Below are 16,569 nucleotides of genomic sequence, written 5' to 3'. Positions count from 1 at the left end.
ATTATTAATAGTTGGAACTTTGATTTGACAAGTCAATACATTTTTCTAATGAGTTATTGCTGATATGAATAGTCTTTTCAGTAGCTTTCTACACAAATTCATTCTTACAACTGATGCTATAAGTAGTCCGCTTAAATGGTGAAAAATCACAAAAAAAATTGAAAAATTCTTAGTTACAATTGTTCACAAAATGATAGATGATCAAAAGTTCTTTCAACATCTCCAATTGTTAGTCATTGTACTACTACTGAGTGAGCCACTTTTGAACGCTCTAGAGGAATGAAAGATGGCATCAGGTGCATAGAAAAGGAGAAAGAAGCTCTTCTCAAGTTCAAAGATGAGCTTATTGATGAATATATCGCTCTCTCTTCTTGGGGGAATGAAAAATATAAGAAGGATTGCTGCAAATGGAGTGGTGTCAGTTGTGACTATCAAACTAATCATATTGTCGAGTTGGATCTTGGTAGTATGCAGCTAAGAGGTAACATTAGCGTCTCATTGCTTGGAATACAACATTTGAAATATCTGGACCTTGGTGAAAATGATTTCAATTATAGCAGAATTCCACAATTCATACGTTCCCTAGGTAGATTACAGTAACTTGATCTCTCTTATTCTAATTTTCGCGGAGAAATTCCACATAATCTTGGCAACCTTTCTAAATTGAATTCTCTTTATCTTGGCTCATCTGAAGATGGTTCACTAACTAGCACAAATCTTGATTGGCTTTCTCGACTTCATTCATTAAGTGACCTGTCCATGAGCTATGTTAACCTCACAATGGCAACTAATTGGTTACAAACGATAACTCAACTTACTAAGCTTCAAGATTTATACTTATATTCATGTAACCTACCAATGGTACTTCCTCTCTCACCTTTCAATGCTTCTAATTCTCTTTCTTACTTTTGGCTCTTGGAAAATGAGTTCTCTTCTTCTTGGATATTTCCTTTGGTGTTTAACTTGAGCAGTAGCCTTACTTCCCTTAACCTCGCTTTCAACAAATTACAAGGCGAGATTCCAATATCCTTGGGGAATATGAGTAGATTAACTTCTTTATATTTATTTGGTAACCAACTCACAGGGGAAGTGCCTTGTCCTGCATTATCTTCCTCATTAATAGGCTTAGATCTTTCTGATAACATGTTTAATGGAACCATTCCCCAATGCATAGGAAGTCTTTCTAAACTCGAATCTTTGGACCTTAGTTTAAACAACTTCGAAGGCATAATCACTGAATCCCATTTCTTTAATCTTTCCCAATTACAATCGTTGCACTTGTCTTCCAACCCAGGTATCTCGTTTAATATCAGTTTAGGATGGAATCCTCCTGTTCAACTGACATATGTAAATTTAGCAGGTTGCAAAGTGGGTCCACATTTCCCCACATGGATTAGAACACAAACGAGATTAAAGGCTCTTGATATCTCTAATGCTGAAATTTCAGACACCTTCCCTGATTGGTTTTGGGAGTCAAGTCCAAAATTATCATATTTAAATGTATCATATAACAATTTTCACAGTGTCCTTCCTGATTTTTTGTCGAAGTTCACCCTTTTCTATTCTATAGATCTGAGCTTTAATCATTTTAATGGTTCATTACCAATTTTCCCTCCGAACGGATCTGTAGTGGATTTATCGAGTAATAAATTTTCTGGGTCAATTGCCAATTTATGCAATGAAACTAATTATTATTGGGGATATCTTGACCTCTCGAATAACTTACTCTCTGGACAGCTTCCAGATTGTTTTGGAAACCTGCAAAATCTGGATTATCTTAATCTGGCGCATAATAATTTTTCTGGAAAGATCCCTTCACTAAATGTCACCTCATCATTGCACTTACAAAACAACAGTTTCATTGGAGAAATTCCAACATCGTTGAGGAATTGTACTTTCTTGACTTTTATTGATCTTTCCCCAAATAAGTTGACTGGTAATATACCTACATGGGTGGGAGATACTTGGACTTATTTGGTCTTTCTGAGTCTCAAGTCCAATGAGTTCTTTGGCAGTATTCCTTCCAATTTGTGTCGTCTTACAGACTTACAAGTGTTGGACCTCTCTTTAAACAAGATTTCTGGTGGTATACCAAAATGCTTAAACAACCTCACCGCTATGATTCAAGTGGATTCTAAGTTTGATAGGGCATTTCTACTTCAACACAGAGGAGGATTTCAGAGTGCATTTGTAACATGGAAAGGAAAGGATGCCCAGTACATAAATACTCTTAATCTGGTGAAACTCATTGATCTTTCAAGCAACAATTTAGTAGGTCACGTTCCTGCGGAAATTACTAGTCTTGTAATGCTAGTTGGATTGAACCTTTCAAGAAACAACCTATCTGGATTCCTTCCTCCAAATATTGAACGATTAAGGTCTTTGGATTTTCTTGATTTTTCAAGAAACCACTTCTCTGGAGGTATTCCTACTGGTGTTTCTCAATTGGATCAACTTGGAGTGTTAGATTTGTCATACAACAACTTGTCAGGCAAAATTCCACAAAGCATTCATTTGCGAACTTTCAATACTTCTGCATTTGAGGGAAACCCTGGACTTTGTGACCTTCCACTTACAAAAGCTTGTCCGGAAGACGAAATTGCTCCAGTTCCAAAGATCGGTCATAACGTTGAAGGGATGAAAAACCAGGAGGAGGATAATCTAATCAATGATGGATTTTACATTAGTATGGCAGTTGGGTTCGTTTTTGGATTTTGGGGGGTATGTGGAACTTTCCTTCTCAATCACTCGTGGAGGATTGCATTTTTCAAGTCGTGGAATCGCATAACGGATTTATTTTATGTAAAGATAGCCACCTACAAAATCCATCTCAGAGAAGCATATCACAAATTTGTTAATTTTTAGCTTGTGCGATATTGTCTATTATCTAACTTTTGCAATGCTTAGAAGTTAGATACTATTATTTTACCATTGTATATAATTGTATTCTAACGTAAGTTGTATTGGATCTACTACATATGTGTGTTAATAAAATATTCGTATATAAGCTATCGTATATAAGCTCTTAAAATCTCAATTAGATAATTCGTTAGTTATTTCCACTCGAGCACCCCCACCCAAACTCTCCCATTTCAGCAACCACCTACTAGCGTCCCCCAATTATCAACTCTTGGTTCACGAAAGTCATGTTGAAATAAAGGGAATGACTGAATATAGTAGGTCTAGCATCGGGGGTATTGAGAGCTTTACTTTTATTTTTTATTTTTCCTTTTTATTGGATTGTTGTCAGTTCTTTTTTCTTTCTTTTTTTTCCCCATTGAGACATCTATATTGATGAAAGACCAAAATATCTCATTAGAAAATTACATGTCCACCATATGTGCTTCTTTTACTAGAACTAATCCTTACCCATGCAATGCACAAGATGGATTGTTTTGAAGGCAATTTTAGTGTGCTGAAGGCGCTGGTTTCTCGTAGATGTATGTAAAAGAAAAAAGTAATAAAATATAAAATGTAGTCTGCCCACAAATGAATGCAAATAGATCGAGTCAATTATGTAAAAATTTAGACCTAGAAACAAAAAGCCAGAGAAATAGTTTTCACACGCCTCTTTGTTTAGATTTGACACAATCCCACTGAAAGCCTAGCAGCATCAGATAGAGGTTGTCCGGTGGGTTTTAAAATGTCACAAAACTATAGACTACTTCGGTAGACGCCCTTCAATGGAAAGTAGTTGATCTCTTGGAATCCTATCGTAAGGGTTTCTTTCGCTAAACACTTCAGACAAAATACATGTTAAGAAGAAAAAGAAGACTGAATGAAGTAAATTGAAGATTATTTCACAAACCCATGAATCTTGAGCTGCAAGAACGAATTTGTTTAAGAAACCTCGCGAGAAAGAAATTGCATCCATACAGTAGCTAATTCCATTCATTCAGAAATATAAGCTGCATCTATCTTTGATTTCAACATATATATTATCTCGATTTCTAGCTTTCAACTGCAGTCATAATTTAAAAATTAATTGAAGCATTTTCACCCATCTCAAGAAAACCAGATTACAATAGAACTAATTTGTAGATACATCAATCAAGAAAAATATTTCTTGGAAACGTACCTTTTGGGTTGGCAAAACACAGCCATCAACCTGAATGAGGTTCTTAGTTCTACCAGTAAACAGTCTATAGCATCTGTGAGAAACACATTGAAATACAAATTTCATCTACAAGATTATTGATAATAAGCAATGCTAGGCAATTAGTATGAGAAATATTTACCAAGAGACAGCGTTTTCGAGCTGTGGCCTACAATGCGCCCTACAATATTCTATGAGAAATGAACTTTAGAACCTAGTCCCAATCAATTTCCCACTTGACACAATTTTTACACTAATAGAAGGGGAATGATATCTGTATCTATCTCTCTGCCTGTCGTGTCTGTGTCTATATCTATCTCTCTGCCAAAGATTTTCCAAAGAAACTTTACCAACCCGTCACACGTTTTTGGCCTCATCTTCTAGGCTCCAAAATTTTAAAAGCACCAAACAAAATATTTAACCTCTACGTGTAGAAGAGCTTTCAACTTCTCATCATGTAGTGAGTATTTAAATCGGACATCATTATCAAGAAAAACATTCTAGTAAAATTAGGATATTAAGGTATGAATAAGAATTTCTCATCATTTTTATCATGAATTCGTACCTTGCAACAATTCGATGCTGTATAAACTCTCGTATTATTACTCCATAATGAAAAACAATATACAGATCCTCACACCTATAGAAAAATGAAATGAGAAACAAAGATAACACACACGCACCACATGTATAAATATACATAAGAAAACAAACATACGAATTCACATCATTTATAAATCAACACTCAAAAAGAAATATTCTCACAAGATTATATAATTTGAGAATGGATGTGTTAATGAATAAAAAAATATCATACAGTTACTTATGACTTAACAATTATATCATAAACCAGTATCCAACGTGTTAACTTCAGTTATGCCTCTTTCTCATTTGGATTGAGTGCAATTGAATATCTACTTTTTAATTTCCTTTTATTGAAATGGTGTTTTATTCTAGTAAAAGGATTACATTTCCAAATTCAATTGAATCAAATAAAGTTAAGGTCCATCCAAGACGACATGCTTGCTTTGAGTTTGCACTCCAAGAAAAGGCAAAACCGTAAATAAGAAATCTTCATTGCATCAACAGCATAAAAGTGGCCTTACCACATGTTTTCTTGTGTTGCCATCAAACCATCATGTTATCCTAAAAGAAGCTGAAAAAGATATTTAGCATTAGAAGTTGTTTGGATAACATAATGCCAGGGAATGGTGAAAAGGAAGTGTAAAAAGCTTGTTTGCTTCACTTGTCCACACAACAGCATGAAAATCAATAACTAATACTAAATCGTTGAATACCTAGCTCCATGCATATCCTGCACTTTATACTATAAATAAATAAATAAATTTGCTGCTAGAAAAGAGCAAACTTGGCTTAAAACAAAATAAAAATAAAAATGTATGATCCTCTAAAAATGATGACGTGAAAAAAATAGAGCCTTCCAATTAGAAATTAAAGTGATGAGGTTCGTATGGAGGAACATGCACTTGAGTATATGGAACACTTCAATGATCAGCGTTTGAAGAAATTGGCATAATTTTCTCATATGTTGTTCGTTTTGGGCCCATAACCCATTTCGAAAAGTTTGTGAGAATTCTGGATGAACTCACAACTTTGCTGTGACATACGATGGATTTTGACCGTTTGAATTCGTTTACTGGGTCAAAATAGTATTTAAAGTTTCTTAGTTTATTATTTTCATTGCACCTCTGGTCTATCAAAGTTTTGTTCATCGTCCAAGAACAAATGGTTCATGAGAAGATTGAACTGACATGAGGTAAGCTCGATCTTTTGGGGAAAACGATATATAAGATAAGATCAAAATCCTTCAACAGGATAAGAAACTTGAGAGGATCGACGAACCTGAGAGAGGGATCCAGAATCTGAGGAAGCGACTGGAGTATTTGTTATTTTCGCTTTATAGCCCAGCCCATTGAGGAACTGCTGGCCTAGTAGGTCATTTGTTCTTTTTATATTTAAGGTTTTGAAAATGTCTCTTAGGTTTTTGATTGTTCATGAAATAAGAAAAATGTTGGTTTTCTTGAGTTCAATCTGTTTCAATTACTATCATCGCGTGTTTGTAGATTCGATCTACATCATAAAGACACCAAACTACTTGTGCAACTATTACAAATTCCTCCAACTATTAGCAATCTAAAAGCTTCCAAGTAAAATCACTTCCGAAAATGAAATTTAGCAAATAAATGTTATTTAGATGAGAGAATGAGACATACCTACGATCAAAAGAGCGAGATATTCTTATGACAGAACTGATGCAATTACACGGAATCTTTCTTCTTATTTAAGGACCATGCTTTAAACACGTAAAAAGAAAGATTAAACCTAACTTTTTTGCAGCAAAGTTCTAATAGAGCGAATAAAGTTCTTGCAAATACAAAAAGCAATAAAACCTTTAATTAGGAGCAGCATACTTATACCACGAACTCTATTTGGACAGATCTTGAAAAAGAAATAGTGCAATAATGAGAATCAATTTAACAAAATAATTAAAATAACATCTCAAAAAATCATAATTTTTTTTAAAAAAAATACACAAATGAGAATAAATTACATATGAGCATTGAATAAGAGGCATGCATTTAGTGCTTATGATTACAGAAAAAAATTTGCGCCAATAATTGACTAACCCTTGTGCATCCCCCAAGAAGGGAAAAAAGAAAGAATTGTGAAGACTCTCTCTCTCCCTTGCAGACATAACTTAGTCGCTGAATTAATCCATAAAAAACTCGTGATTTTCTTGACTTCCCTCATTTTTCCCTTTCTCATTAGTTTAGTTGTATAGAGTGTAGGCGGAAGTATCCTCTGCCATCTATCAACTAATTCAAACCTTCTTGGTCACTTTTCAATGATCAACGCCTTCTATTGATCCTCATGAAGGATGGTAACTAACTTTCAAATATCCAAGTAATGGTCCTCTACCTTCCTTCTTATAACTCAAGGCCAGACATGCTTTGAAACTTGGTAAAACCAATTAATACCATCCACCTTACACCCCAAGTTAACAGTTAAAGAATCGGACTCCTTCCCTGGCATCTATCCCAAAACTGAAGCCATATTCCTTACCTAGAATGAAACTGCTGCTATCTCATCTTAACTACGATTTACATTTACTTAGTCTTGACCAAGATCTCCACCTCTACTAAATAGAATATGGACTAACCCACTACGGTTAGCTAATTCCACCTATCCCCACCTTTCCCAGATAGCTATTACATTTGAAAAAGGACCACCACCTTAAACTAAATAACTCTCTCCAATCACTTCCGAACTTAATCATTACCTATTCATAGGCAATGATTTTGGCCCTTAGATATGAGCAAAGCGAAAATTATAGTGATGACGGTCCTCTGTAATTGCTATTCAAACATAATACGAGTGAATGTGCTCTTCATTATTAACTTGCTAAAAGCTTAAAAAATATTTTATGGGACACAAATTGAAGAACCCATAAATTTTAAATTGCTTGACATCTAACAAAAAAGGGTAAAATTAAAAAAATCCCTTCAGTTACGTTGAGAGAGAATTACCTCAACTCCTCCATCGACGTCGAATGGGCTAGTGCTTCAGGATCCCCCACTTTGGGTGGAGCAGAACTACTATGAAGAAGGCTGAACTCTTGACTATCTTTTGGTCGACCCACAATAACCAATATCATCGGCTCCACCTTCGACCAGTCAATTTGACCTCCATCCCAACTCCAAACCACTGTCATCCCATCGGCCACTGCACTATGACCACCAGCAAAGTCTTTTGTACACATACATACATTTGTGCATGTTAAGGATAGATGATTACCTTAGGGTTGGGTTTGGTGTGGACATCGTCAGTAACTATGTCAACCTTTAATTCATTTCTCTCAGTAATGAAGATAGATTTAGTAGAAAAAGAGAAATATTACATGGCGAATTTCAAATTATTCGTTGTGCAACTGACAGAAATGTTAATAGCATCTAATACCTTAACACCTCTTTGTTTTGTCCTAAACTTGATCATAATCTAGAAGAAAAAAAAAAATACATTACCACAAAAGTTTGGACGATATAAATCCGAATACATGAACTAATTCAGATGAAGTAGTAAACATTTGCAAATGTTTAACATCCTGGAAAAAATAAAATATATTTCTAATGTCGTGTAAATATGGCTACAATTAGCCATTAAAGACAGACACTTCCTAAAATTGAAAACCAAAATGATAAATGCTCAAACAAAAAGCTCTGGTCAGCTAGGAACCAATTTCTATTTTATCATCAGATGATGCGAGTCTACCAAAGGGTCCTAGTCTAGGCTTCAGGCAGTGCAGAGATAACAAAAAAGCCTCCAAATGACAATGAGAAAAACCCCAAAGGAAACACCTCAAGAAGAAAATCAATGTTTGATTTGGTTACATTACATCATCCCAGAGTGAGCAAGCAAGTAAATCAAGCAAAAACCAGTGAGAGCTATGGGCAATCAGAATTCAGATCTCCAACGCAATTGAATTAAATAGTAGAAGATGATTTTTTTCCCTTTGAATGCAATGACAACCATAAGCACTTAAAAGCCATGTTTAAAAGTAGATAAAAAGTTCTAAAAAATATGTGGTTGAAAAATGATGTTTCACCAACTTATAAGCACGTAAAAGCTTTGTGAAACATTCATGGAATATTTAAATTGTTACTCACTTATCCTTCATGTGTATCCATACACATTTTTAACAATAAATTTGCAAGAATGGCTACTTAATTATCTAGCTTGTCCCAATTATATTCATCTACAAGCTTGACTTTAAGGCTGATCGTATACAATGAAGAAAAAAATTCAAACTCACTAAAAAGGGCTACTCTATATTCAAGATCATACCTAACAACAACTATCTCGTGGATTTCATATGTCCTACAACAATTTAACCAAGAACTCCAACATGAATAAACTATAATTCCCACCAAATCACTTCAACATTCATCGAAGCAGTTGCATAAACAAACTAATTAAGTGATTAGAAACCTCAAATTCATATTTCATTTAATCTATATTAATTGATCCATTTATACTTCATGAGTCCAACTAAAACCATCACGTACACATATGACAAATACTTCACTATTTTCTGAATTTTATGGATATTGCAAAATATTTTCTCTACTCGATATCAATCCCCAATATTCTTGCTAAACATATACTTGAAGAGCAACGTCTAATGCCATTCACACAGTTTGTATCACATTCTTAAAATTTTGGCCCGACCATCTAAAACATCAAATCACACAAATTTTGGATACGCAAAACAATCTTAGACAATTATACTGTTAATTGCTGGAAATCCTTAACCATCTATTTTAATGTTGATAATCTGTCTTGATGCTGTATTCATTGATATCCTATTCTCATCAGAGCAAAACATTTGCACAATATGACAACTACTAAGAATTGACTATGGTAGCCAAAATTAGAACTTGCCAACTTAGAACTGCATTTTGCTCCTGACTATGTTAATAAGTAATTTTTATAAGAAAAATTCCATAGAAAATCGTTTCTGCGTTCATGACACTTCTATTAAAATTCATCCCAAAAAATTCATCCCAAAAAGTTATTCTTCTATTGCGGTCATATTGTTTCAATATTTCAAAACCTTTATTCTCAATTCTCATAGTGACTATATTTGAGAAGATCAGCACCGCTTGATTATCATAAGCAAAATGCCTAACCATACAAGCAATATGAAAGAGCTGATCAAAAGTATTCGTTACCTAATCCCATTTAAACCGAAACCCTTACCTTTGGACTTTCCACCTGCCACCGGTAAATGATAGAGAAGGCCCATAATTTTATTCATGAGTCCACATAAAAATGAAGAACCCATTCATTTATCCACATTACATCAAAAAATAAAACTAAAATAAATATTGAGTTCTTTCAAAAAATTTCCGTGTAAATAACTTATATAATTTTTAGTCATTCGCAATTGACCTTCAGAGTCACTCTTCAGCCTCTCATTTGGATTGATGGTTCGGCTTTTGACAAAGGTATTGGAACATGGCGTACCATCAGCTTGAAATGATTCTACAAGCTCTTGATATAGTCTAGCTGTTTTGTCCTCCACTCTTTGATAACATAAAAAGATTAGCTCCCATTTCATCCCATTAAATTCAATTACATTATATTTCATTCTTCTCTCTTTTATTTTCAACCACACAATTTTCCATAAAATAATATTACACATAAATCGAAAACTTTTCCTTCTTTTTCAATCACTCATTTTTCTAAAAAATATTATTCCCCCAATTTTCATTTTCAGGTAATGGGGTCAAACGGGAGCTAAATATAACGTGAAATAGTGTCATGGAGGGGGAAGAGGTATTTAAATTATTTTTTCTTAGTTTAAAATGATGATTTTTTCCTTCGCCTCTTCCTCTTCTCTGTCATTGTGAAAATGTGCATTCTTTCGGGAACTCATTCTATCATAAAATGTTTGAACTGCAGAAAAAGCCTAAAATGTGTCATAAACCATAGAAGTGTCCAAAGTACATATAAAACCCAAGAAGAGAGAAAAATATCATTACTATTAGCTTCCTTAAAATAACTTGGAAATAAAACTTAAATAATAAAATAAAAAAATTCGGACCATAAGTACCAAAAGGAAGTTGAAATCAGAGAAACCCCATTATAATGTCCAAAAATATATATTAATCAACTATAACTAAGCCCCTAAACTAAAACCAAATGGTTGCTTTTAAAAATATATTCTTTTTTGACCTTTCCAGCAAATTGAGAAACTAAAAATTCTGATTCCTAGGTTTCTTATGGTAAAAACCCATGAGTACACGATTTTTTCTATAATTACTACAATAATACAAGAAATAGAAATGAAGAAAATTCATGTAAATACTTATATACGTAAACAAATAGATCTTACGGGGTACATAAAATTGAATGGATCTATGAGGTGTCAGGGTCGGATGGCCAGGCGACGTAGGTGGCAGCGACAAGGTTTCTTGTCGAGAGAGGAGAGAGTTTTCAAAACGATGATTTTCTTTGGTGGTCAAGAGTGGTGAGTGTTTGAGCCCTAGTAAAAGTTATAACACAAATTGTGAACTGTACAAGAACCAATTTAATGAACAGGGTGTGAAAAGAGTTGTGACATAAATGAACACTAAACATAAAAGTCTCTCTTTTAAGAGAGACTAGTTTTCAGCTCGTTCAATGCACGGGTTGCGTGATTTTAAAGGCATTGTTAGTGTCTTGAACGTTAAGAATTGACGGGAGATTGTATTACAAAATTTTCATACACGTGTATTATATAGGTGAGGGTCAAAATCCCGTTCATTTCCTCGTGCAATGAATTTCAATCTTACAAGTTGACCATATTAGAAACTATGACAAGGATCATAGACATCATAAAAATGAAAGAGAACCTCACAAAAGAATACATTTTGAACACATTTTTTCTGAATTTCAGTGGCCTTTTTCATGCTATCTTTCACGTCCGGGCTTCTGTCAAATGAGATGCATGAATAGTTTGTTCGAGCTCAAACTTCAATTTAACAAATTCGGCAGCACTTTGAGGTGGTTCATTTCGATCGCATTCCTTCTTTTGTAGAATGAGAAGGCCTATGTGATGCTGATGGTCATATAGCTACAAATGGATAAACATCAACTTATAACTAAATTTGAATCTAAACAACGAATATGTAAAACACAAATACTTTGTAGAGTCTTTCATTAATACAAAAAGCCCATAACGATTGTGTTAAGCTAAAAACATTTACTTATAACTAAATAAGTAACTTCTTTAACATAGAAGCAAAAAAAAACTAACATATCTAAGCATGTTTGGCAGAATCCTTTTTTTTTTTAAACTTAGCTAGGCATGCTTTAAGTAAAGCAACGTAATCATTAGAAGCGTAACCGTAGTTATTATGTGGATCAATTTTTGGCATTTATCATGGTCAAATTTCCATATGCGAGCTGTTTTATTAGCTGAAATAAGTAAACATGAAAATGAAAATGCAACATAACTACTAATATTCTCTGCTATGTAGGGATTTTTTAGCGGTATTTGAGAACTAACCTCATGACTGAACAAAAAATTTTATTTACATGAATATTATCATTCCCATATGTACCACAATTCCAAAAAATTTATGAGAAGATAAACTCAAGAAGCAAAACTATTACCATCATAGTGCAAACATTGCCGTCAATGTTTAGCTTATGATGCCTAACTTGCTCTAGTTATTGCATGCACTCAGCATGATGTACCAAATCACCATTTGCAGTCCCCCAAAATGAAATGAACGTTTCATTTTCTGGTAAAGCAAAGGAATCTAAATGTTAACCGGAAAATTTGTCAAAGATCGTAATAAAATTGCAAGGCTGAGATGACTCCTATACTAAACTCCGGCTGCATCTTTTACAATTTTATCTGTTTCTTAAACCAAAACCAAACCCAACTGAGCGATCCAAATAAGCCAACAGGCCCTTCAAGCCATAGCTAACACACACTACCACCATTTTTTCCCTACCCGCAAAACACACCATCAATCCACAACAAGCTCCACAACCTTCAACCCATCAATTCCATCTACATCTCAACTCCAAACCACTGCCCCCTCCTTTCTTCACTGTTCTATGCTCTCTACCTTCCAAAACACCAACACTATCCTCAAATAGCTGGGACACCAGCTGCATCTACTTCTCATTTCAAATATATATATTATCTCCATTTCCAGCTTTCAACTACATTTTGATGATTAAAGATTAGTTGAAACCTTTTCACACACCTCAAAAAAACTAGTTTACAATAGAAGGCAGCCATCTCTCCCTCCGAAATAGAAAAGGAAAATGTTGAAACTAAACGTCATACAGAGGCGAGATGATTAATCAATAAACTGCGGCGTCGGAGATAAGTGCATGCAAAGCATTTTTTATTTTTCCTCGTCCTCTTCCCCCAAAAGAATTCTTGTCTTCTTTTTTAGCCCTTAAAATTCATCTGTTATCAAAGTAAAACTATGGGATCACAGGAACAAAAACATTTAGGAAAAAGAACAACAAAGAATCCATTTATCCACAAGCCAGATTAATACTTAATTAGGTTCAGCTCTTGATACAAGTGATCGATCCAAGAATATTCAGCAAAATAAATAGATAAGCAATCTGACCTGTTAAGGACTTTGGCAAATACATAAAAGGACAGGCACCAAAGGTTCTTCCTCAGTCCAAGTAAAACAAGCAGAATGATTGATGAAATCTTCTTACCCAAGTGATCAAACAATATTCATCGGGGAGCATGTTTAAACAGTGTAATCCCCTTCAATCATTGTGGGATCTTTCTCTGATATAGGTTGATGTGTATGCCTCACTACTTCAATTGTCCTCTCTAATATGTCATCCAAAAGCTTCTGTGCCTGTTGTAAAGCCACTTTTTTGCCATAAAAATGAATACCAAGAGAAATTCTTAATCCGAGGAGTTAATAAGAAATATAATGCGTTCATGTAATGCCTTCTTTTCTAATAATAATAATTCTAAGAACGAATGTTAATGTTCTCGAAGTAACACTTCAGATGACACCCAAGCAGGGTGTACTAATCGAACGTAATGACATGACCTGTAACCTTTGTGTGTCCAACACCAACTTAATGCCATGTATGATCCAAATATCAAGGAACAAAATTGTTCAGCATTTCAGAGGCTGACACTTGTCCACCAACACTTATAAGTACCATAAATACAACTCATGCCCACTACTTCAGATATGCAAAAATAAATTTATAAATCAAACTCTACCCATTTAGTACTTTAAGAGAAAGAGTGATTTTAAGAGTGGAGAAAAAAAAAATACCAAACAGGTTCTAAGTCAGTTAAAATGTTAAAACCACTATGACAACAATGAAAAATGAAAAACTCACTCTCTTTTAAGTGGAAGAGTGAAAAATCAATAACAACTCCCAAAAAACAAGAAGCTTACCACTGCCTTGGAAGCTGTAGTGACCAAAAAAAAAAAAAAAAACCTTCTGCCTTGAAATCCTGTATCATAGCCTTTAGAGATTCGAGTTGGTTCTCCAGACCCTTACCTCTTCTGTTCAAAATATCAATTGTTTGCTTGGATGTTCTTTCAAAATAGTGGTCTACTCCTAAAAGGACCGGCACTTGAGTTGGAAACATGTAGAATTAAATTTGATGATTTCGAAATCTACAATACAATTAAGTCATCAGACTATTATGCAAAAGAAATTGAAAACTACTCCCGTTTACTTTGACTGTGAGCAATTTCTATCAATCTATTTAACATTCAATTTGTTAGGCAACATGTTTAAGAATAAACTCATCGTATTGACTTGATAAAATAATAATACATCATATCCACAAAACAACACTGGGATTCTATTAAGAAACAAAACAGTATAATATTCACTTCACAAATTGCATACCAATTTTCAAAAATAAAATTTTAAACAAATCAAGCTTGCTCATAGATTAAACCCATCATTCAAGAAGATTCAATCAAATTAAACAACCCAAAAGGATAGCTACTGCATTGGATATGGTGGGCATATTCCAACAAAACTGTTCTTTCTCGAGATTAGAATTTGACCATGATGTTGTGGTGGAGTTCATCACGGCATCTCTGTACAAGAATTTATGAGGTTCACGTTCTCATTCATGAATCCCATGAGTTGATCAAGTAGCTCTTGGCGCTCAAATATAGTGTCCAGCACCCGCTTAGATGCTTTATGGGCTATTCATCAAATTCATCACTGTCAACACCCCATATGCTTTAACTCGCAGTCTCTCTCTCACACACAAGAATTTCATAGAAGGTTGCTTGATAGTTTAGCATAAGCAAGAACATCGTGCTAAAATTGTTTAAACAAAATAGTAATATTGTGATACAATTGACCACAGAGGAATTTTTTGTTTCTTCTTGTTCATAAGTTTCGTTTCTTTTCACTTTTATTCAGCCCTGCACCTCCAAGTAGCATCTGCTTTAAGATCCTTCAGAGCCTATCAAACCAACAAACAATCACAATAGATATAACTAACTAACGTCTGGGGATAAAATCAAAATAAATATAACTAAAATGCAAAAAAAGATCAGGTGTAGATGCTAGAAAAAAAAACTCCCACCTCCTTCTCTTCTTTCTTCTAAAGATAAGCCTTGTCATCCTAGAATATGGTCGACGTGTTTCAAATTATAAGAGAGAGAAGAAATTTAGATAAGAAACTTTAAACAGCAATATGCCATCCCAATACACCAGGATTTCTGAAAACAAGGTATTATCATGAATGTTCATAGACTTGCCTCATCAAGATTGAGTTAAATATGATCACAACAAACTAAACGAACAAAATTAGTTTTTATTCTTTTTGTTTCTCGAAAGTTGTGGACAGAGTGGAATCATAGTTAACAACTTAGAAGCATCGAAGCTTACAAGCAGTCAAATGATCGTTTAAGAAACTATACCAATATGAAAACGGTAATAAATTATGTTATGCAACTCAACTATAATGGCCAGATATATGCATGGTTACCTAAACTATGCTTATGAATAAACAAGAGTTGTGTAGATTGACAATCAAAGTATGAATCTATACACGCTTCATCGTCAAGTATCTACTAATGATGTTATGTATCTAAGTTGTTAAAATTCTAGTTTAAGTTAAATATTCCAGTAGACAAAACGAATTAGCAACAAATCAAAAAAGAGTGTTGAAAGCTAAACGTTAACTCTAGAATATATTAGCAATCGTTGCCTTGATCTTTAAGATTCAAGGTTAAGTAATTTCAATTTCAATTCTATTGCCACTTAATTATTCAAACACCAAACACCACATATTGGGCAGCCACTAAGATCCATAAATCAAAAAAAGTAATATCAGCTCAACTAAGCGACTTAAAAGAAAATATTCATGGGAAAGAAAATAAATTGCTAATACCACCAAAAAGAATAAAGAAAACAGATAGTTGAAGAAATAATAAGTCAAAATTTACAAAGCCTGAATCTTCTTATTTTCCATAAAGAAAATGATAATTCTTTTCAAATTTAATTAATCAAAAAAATTATAATATGTGTAGGAAAATATATATCTAAATACAAGTTTTGTCGCAGTATAAATAACGTACAAAGCATGCCTTCTTTATTTATGATCCAGGATTCTAATACATGGTAATTTCATAAAACTCGTTATTAACAAAGAAGAAAGGAAATAAAAAATGATTAAGAAACAATCAATCGAAATTCATCAAACCTATAGGCTGTTATTTTCCTCGATAGATGATGATTATATATTCAAATTAATTAATCAGAAAAAAGCTTCATAACTACTCCAAATGGAATGTTCTTTGTAGTAAATCAATACCTTGTCATACTATTTCTTGTCAACCTTTGGTTGCTTCAAAGGCTTTGCTTTCACCCCCGTTCGTAATCCAAAAAGTAAAACACAAAATCAACAAACTTTTCATCGATTTAAA

At 33.8% G+C, this 16,569-nt stretch overlaps 1 protein-coding gene and 1 long non-coding RNA gene across 3 annotated transcripts; one reads left to right on the top strand and one right to left on the bottom strand.

Annotated features, from left to right (window-relative positions):
• Positions 1–279: 279 nt before the first annotated feature.
• LOC111381481 (LRR receptor-like serine/threonine-protein kinase GSO2) lies at positions 280–2,865 on the top strand. Its single transcript, XM_023005265.1, has 2 exons — positions 280–586; positions 695–2,865. Exons 1-2 carry the CDS (start codon positions 280–282, stop codon positions 2,863–2,865), a joined length of 2,478 nt encoding a protein of 825 aa, XP_022861033.1.
• An 8,385-nt stretch (positions 2,866–11,250) lies between these two features.
• On the bottom strand, positions 11,251–16,563 carry LOC111381480. Of its 2 annotated transcripts, none has more exons than XR_002700349.1 (3): positions 15,225–16,563; positions 12,275–15,101; positions 11,251–11,732 (listed from the first exon to the last, which is right to left on the bottom strand). It is a non-coding gene; the product is annotated as an uncharacterized LOC111381480 (long non-coding RNA). The 2 variants fall into 2 exon arrangements; XR_002700348.1 differs by having other exon boundaries at positions 13,258–15,101.
• Between the last annotated feature and the right edge of the window lie 6 nt (positions 16,564–16,569).

The sequence above is a fragment of the Olea europaea genome, unplaced genomic scaffold, assembly GCF_002742605.1.
Source record: "Olea europaea var. sylvestris unplaced genomic scaffold, O_europaea_v1 scaffold2311, whole genome shotgun sequence".
Lineage (NCBI taxonomy): Eukaryota > Viridiplantae > Streptophyta > Magnoliopsida > Lamiales > Oleaceae > Olea > Olea europaea.
The sequence above is the reverse complement of the archived record's forward strand: the minus strand, read 5'-3'. Positions and strand labels throughout refer to the sequence as shown.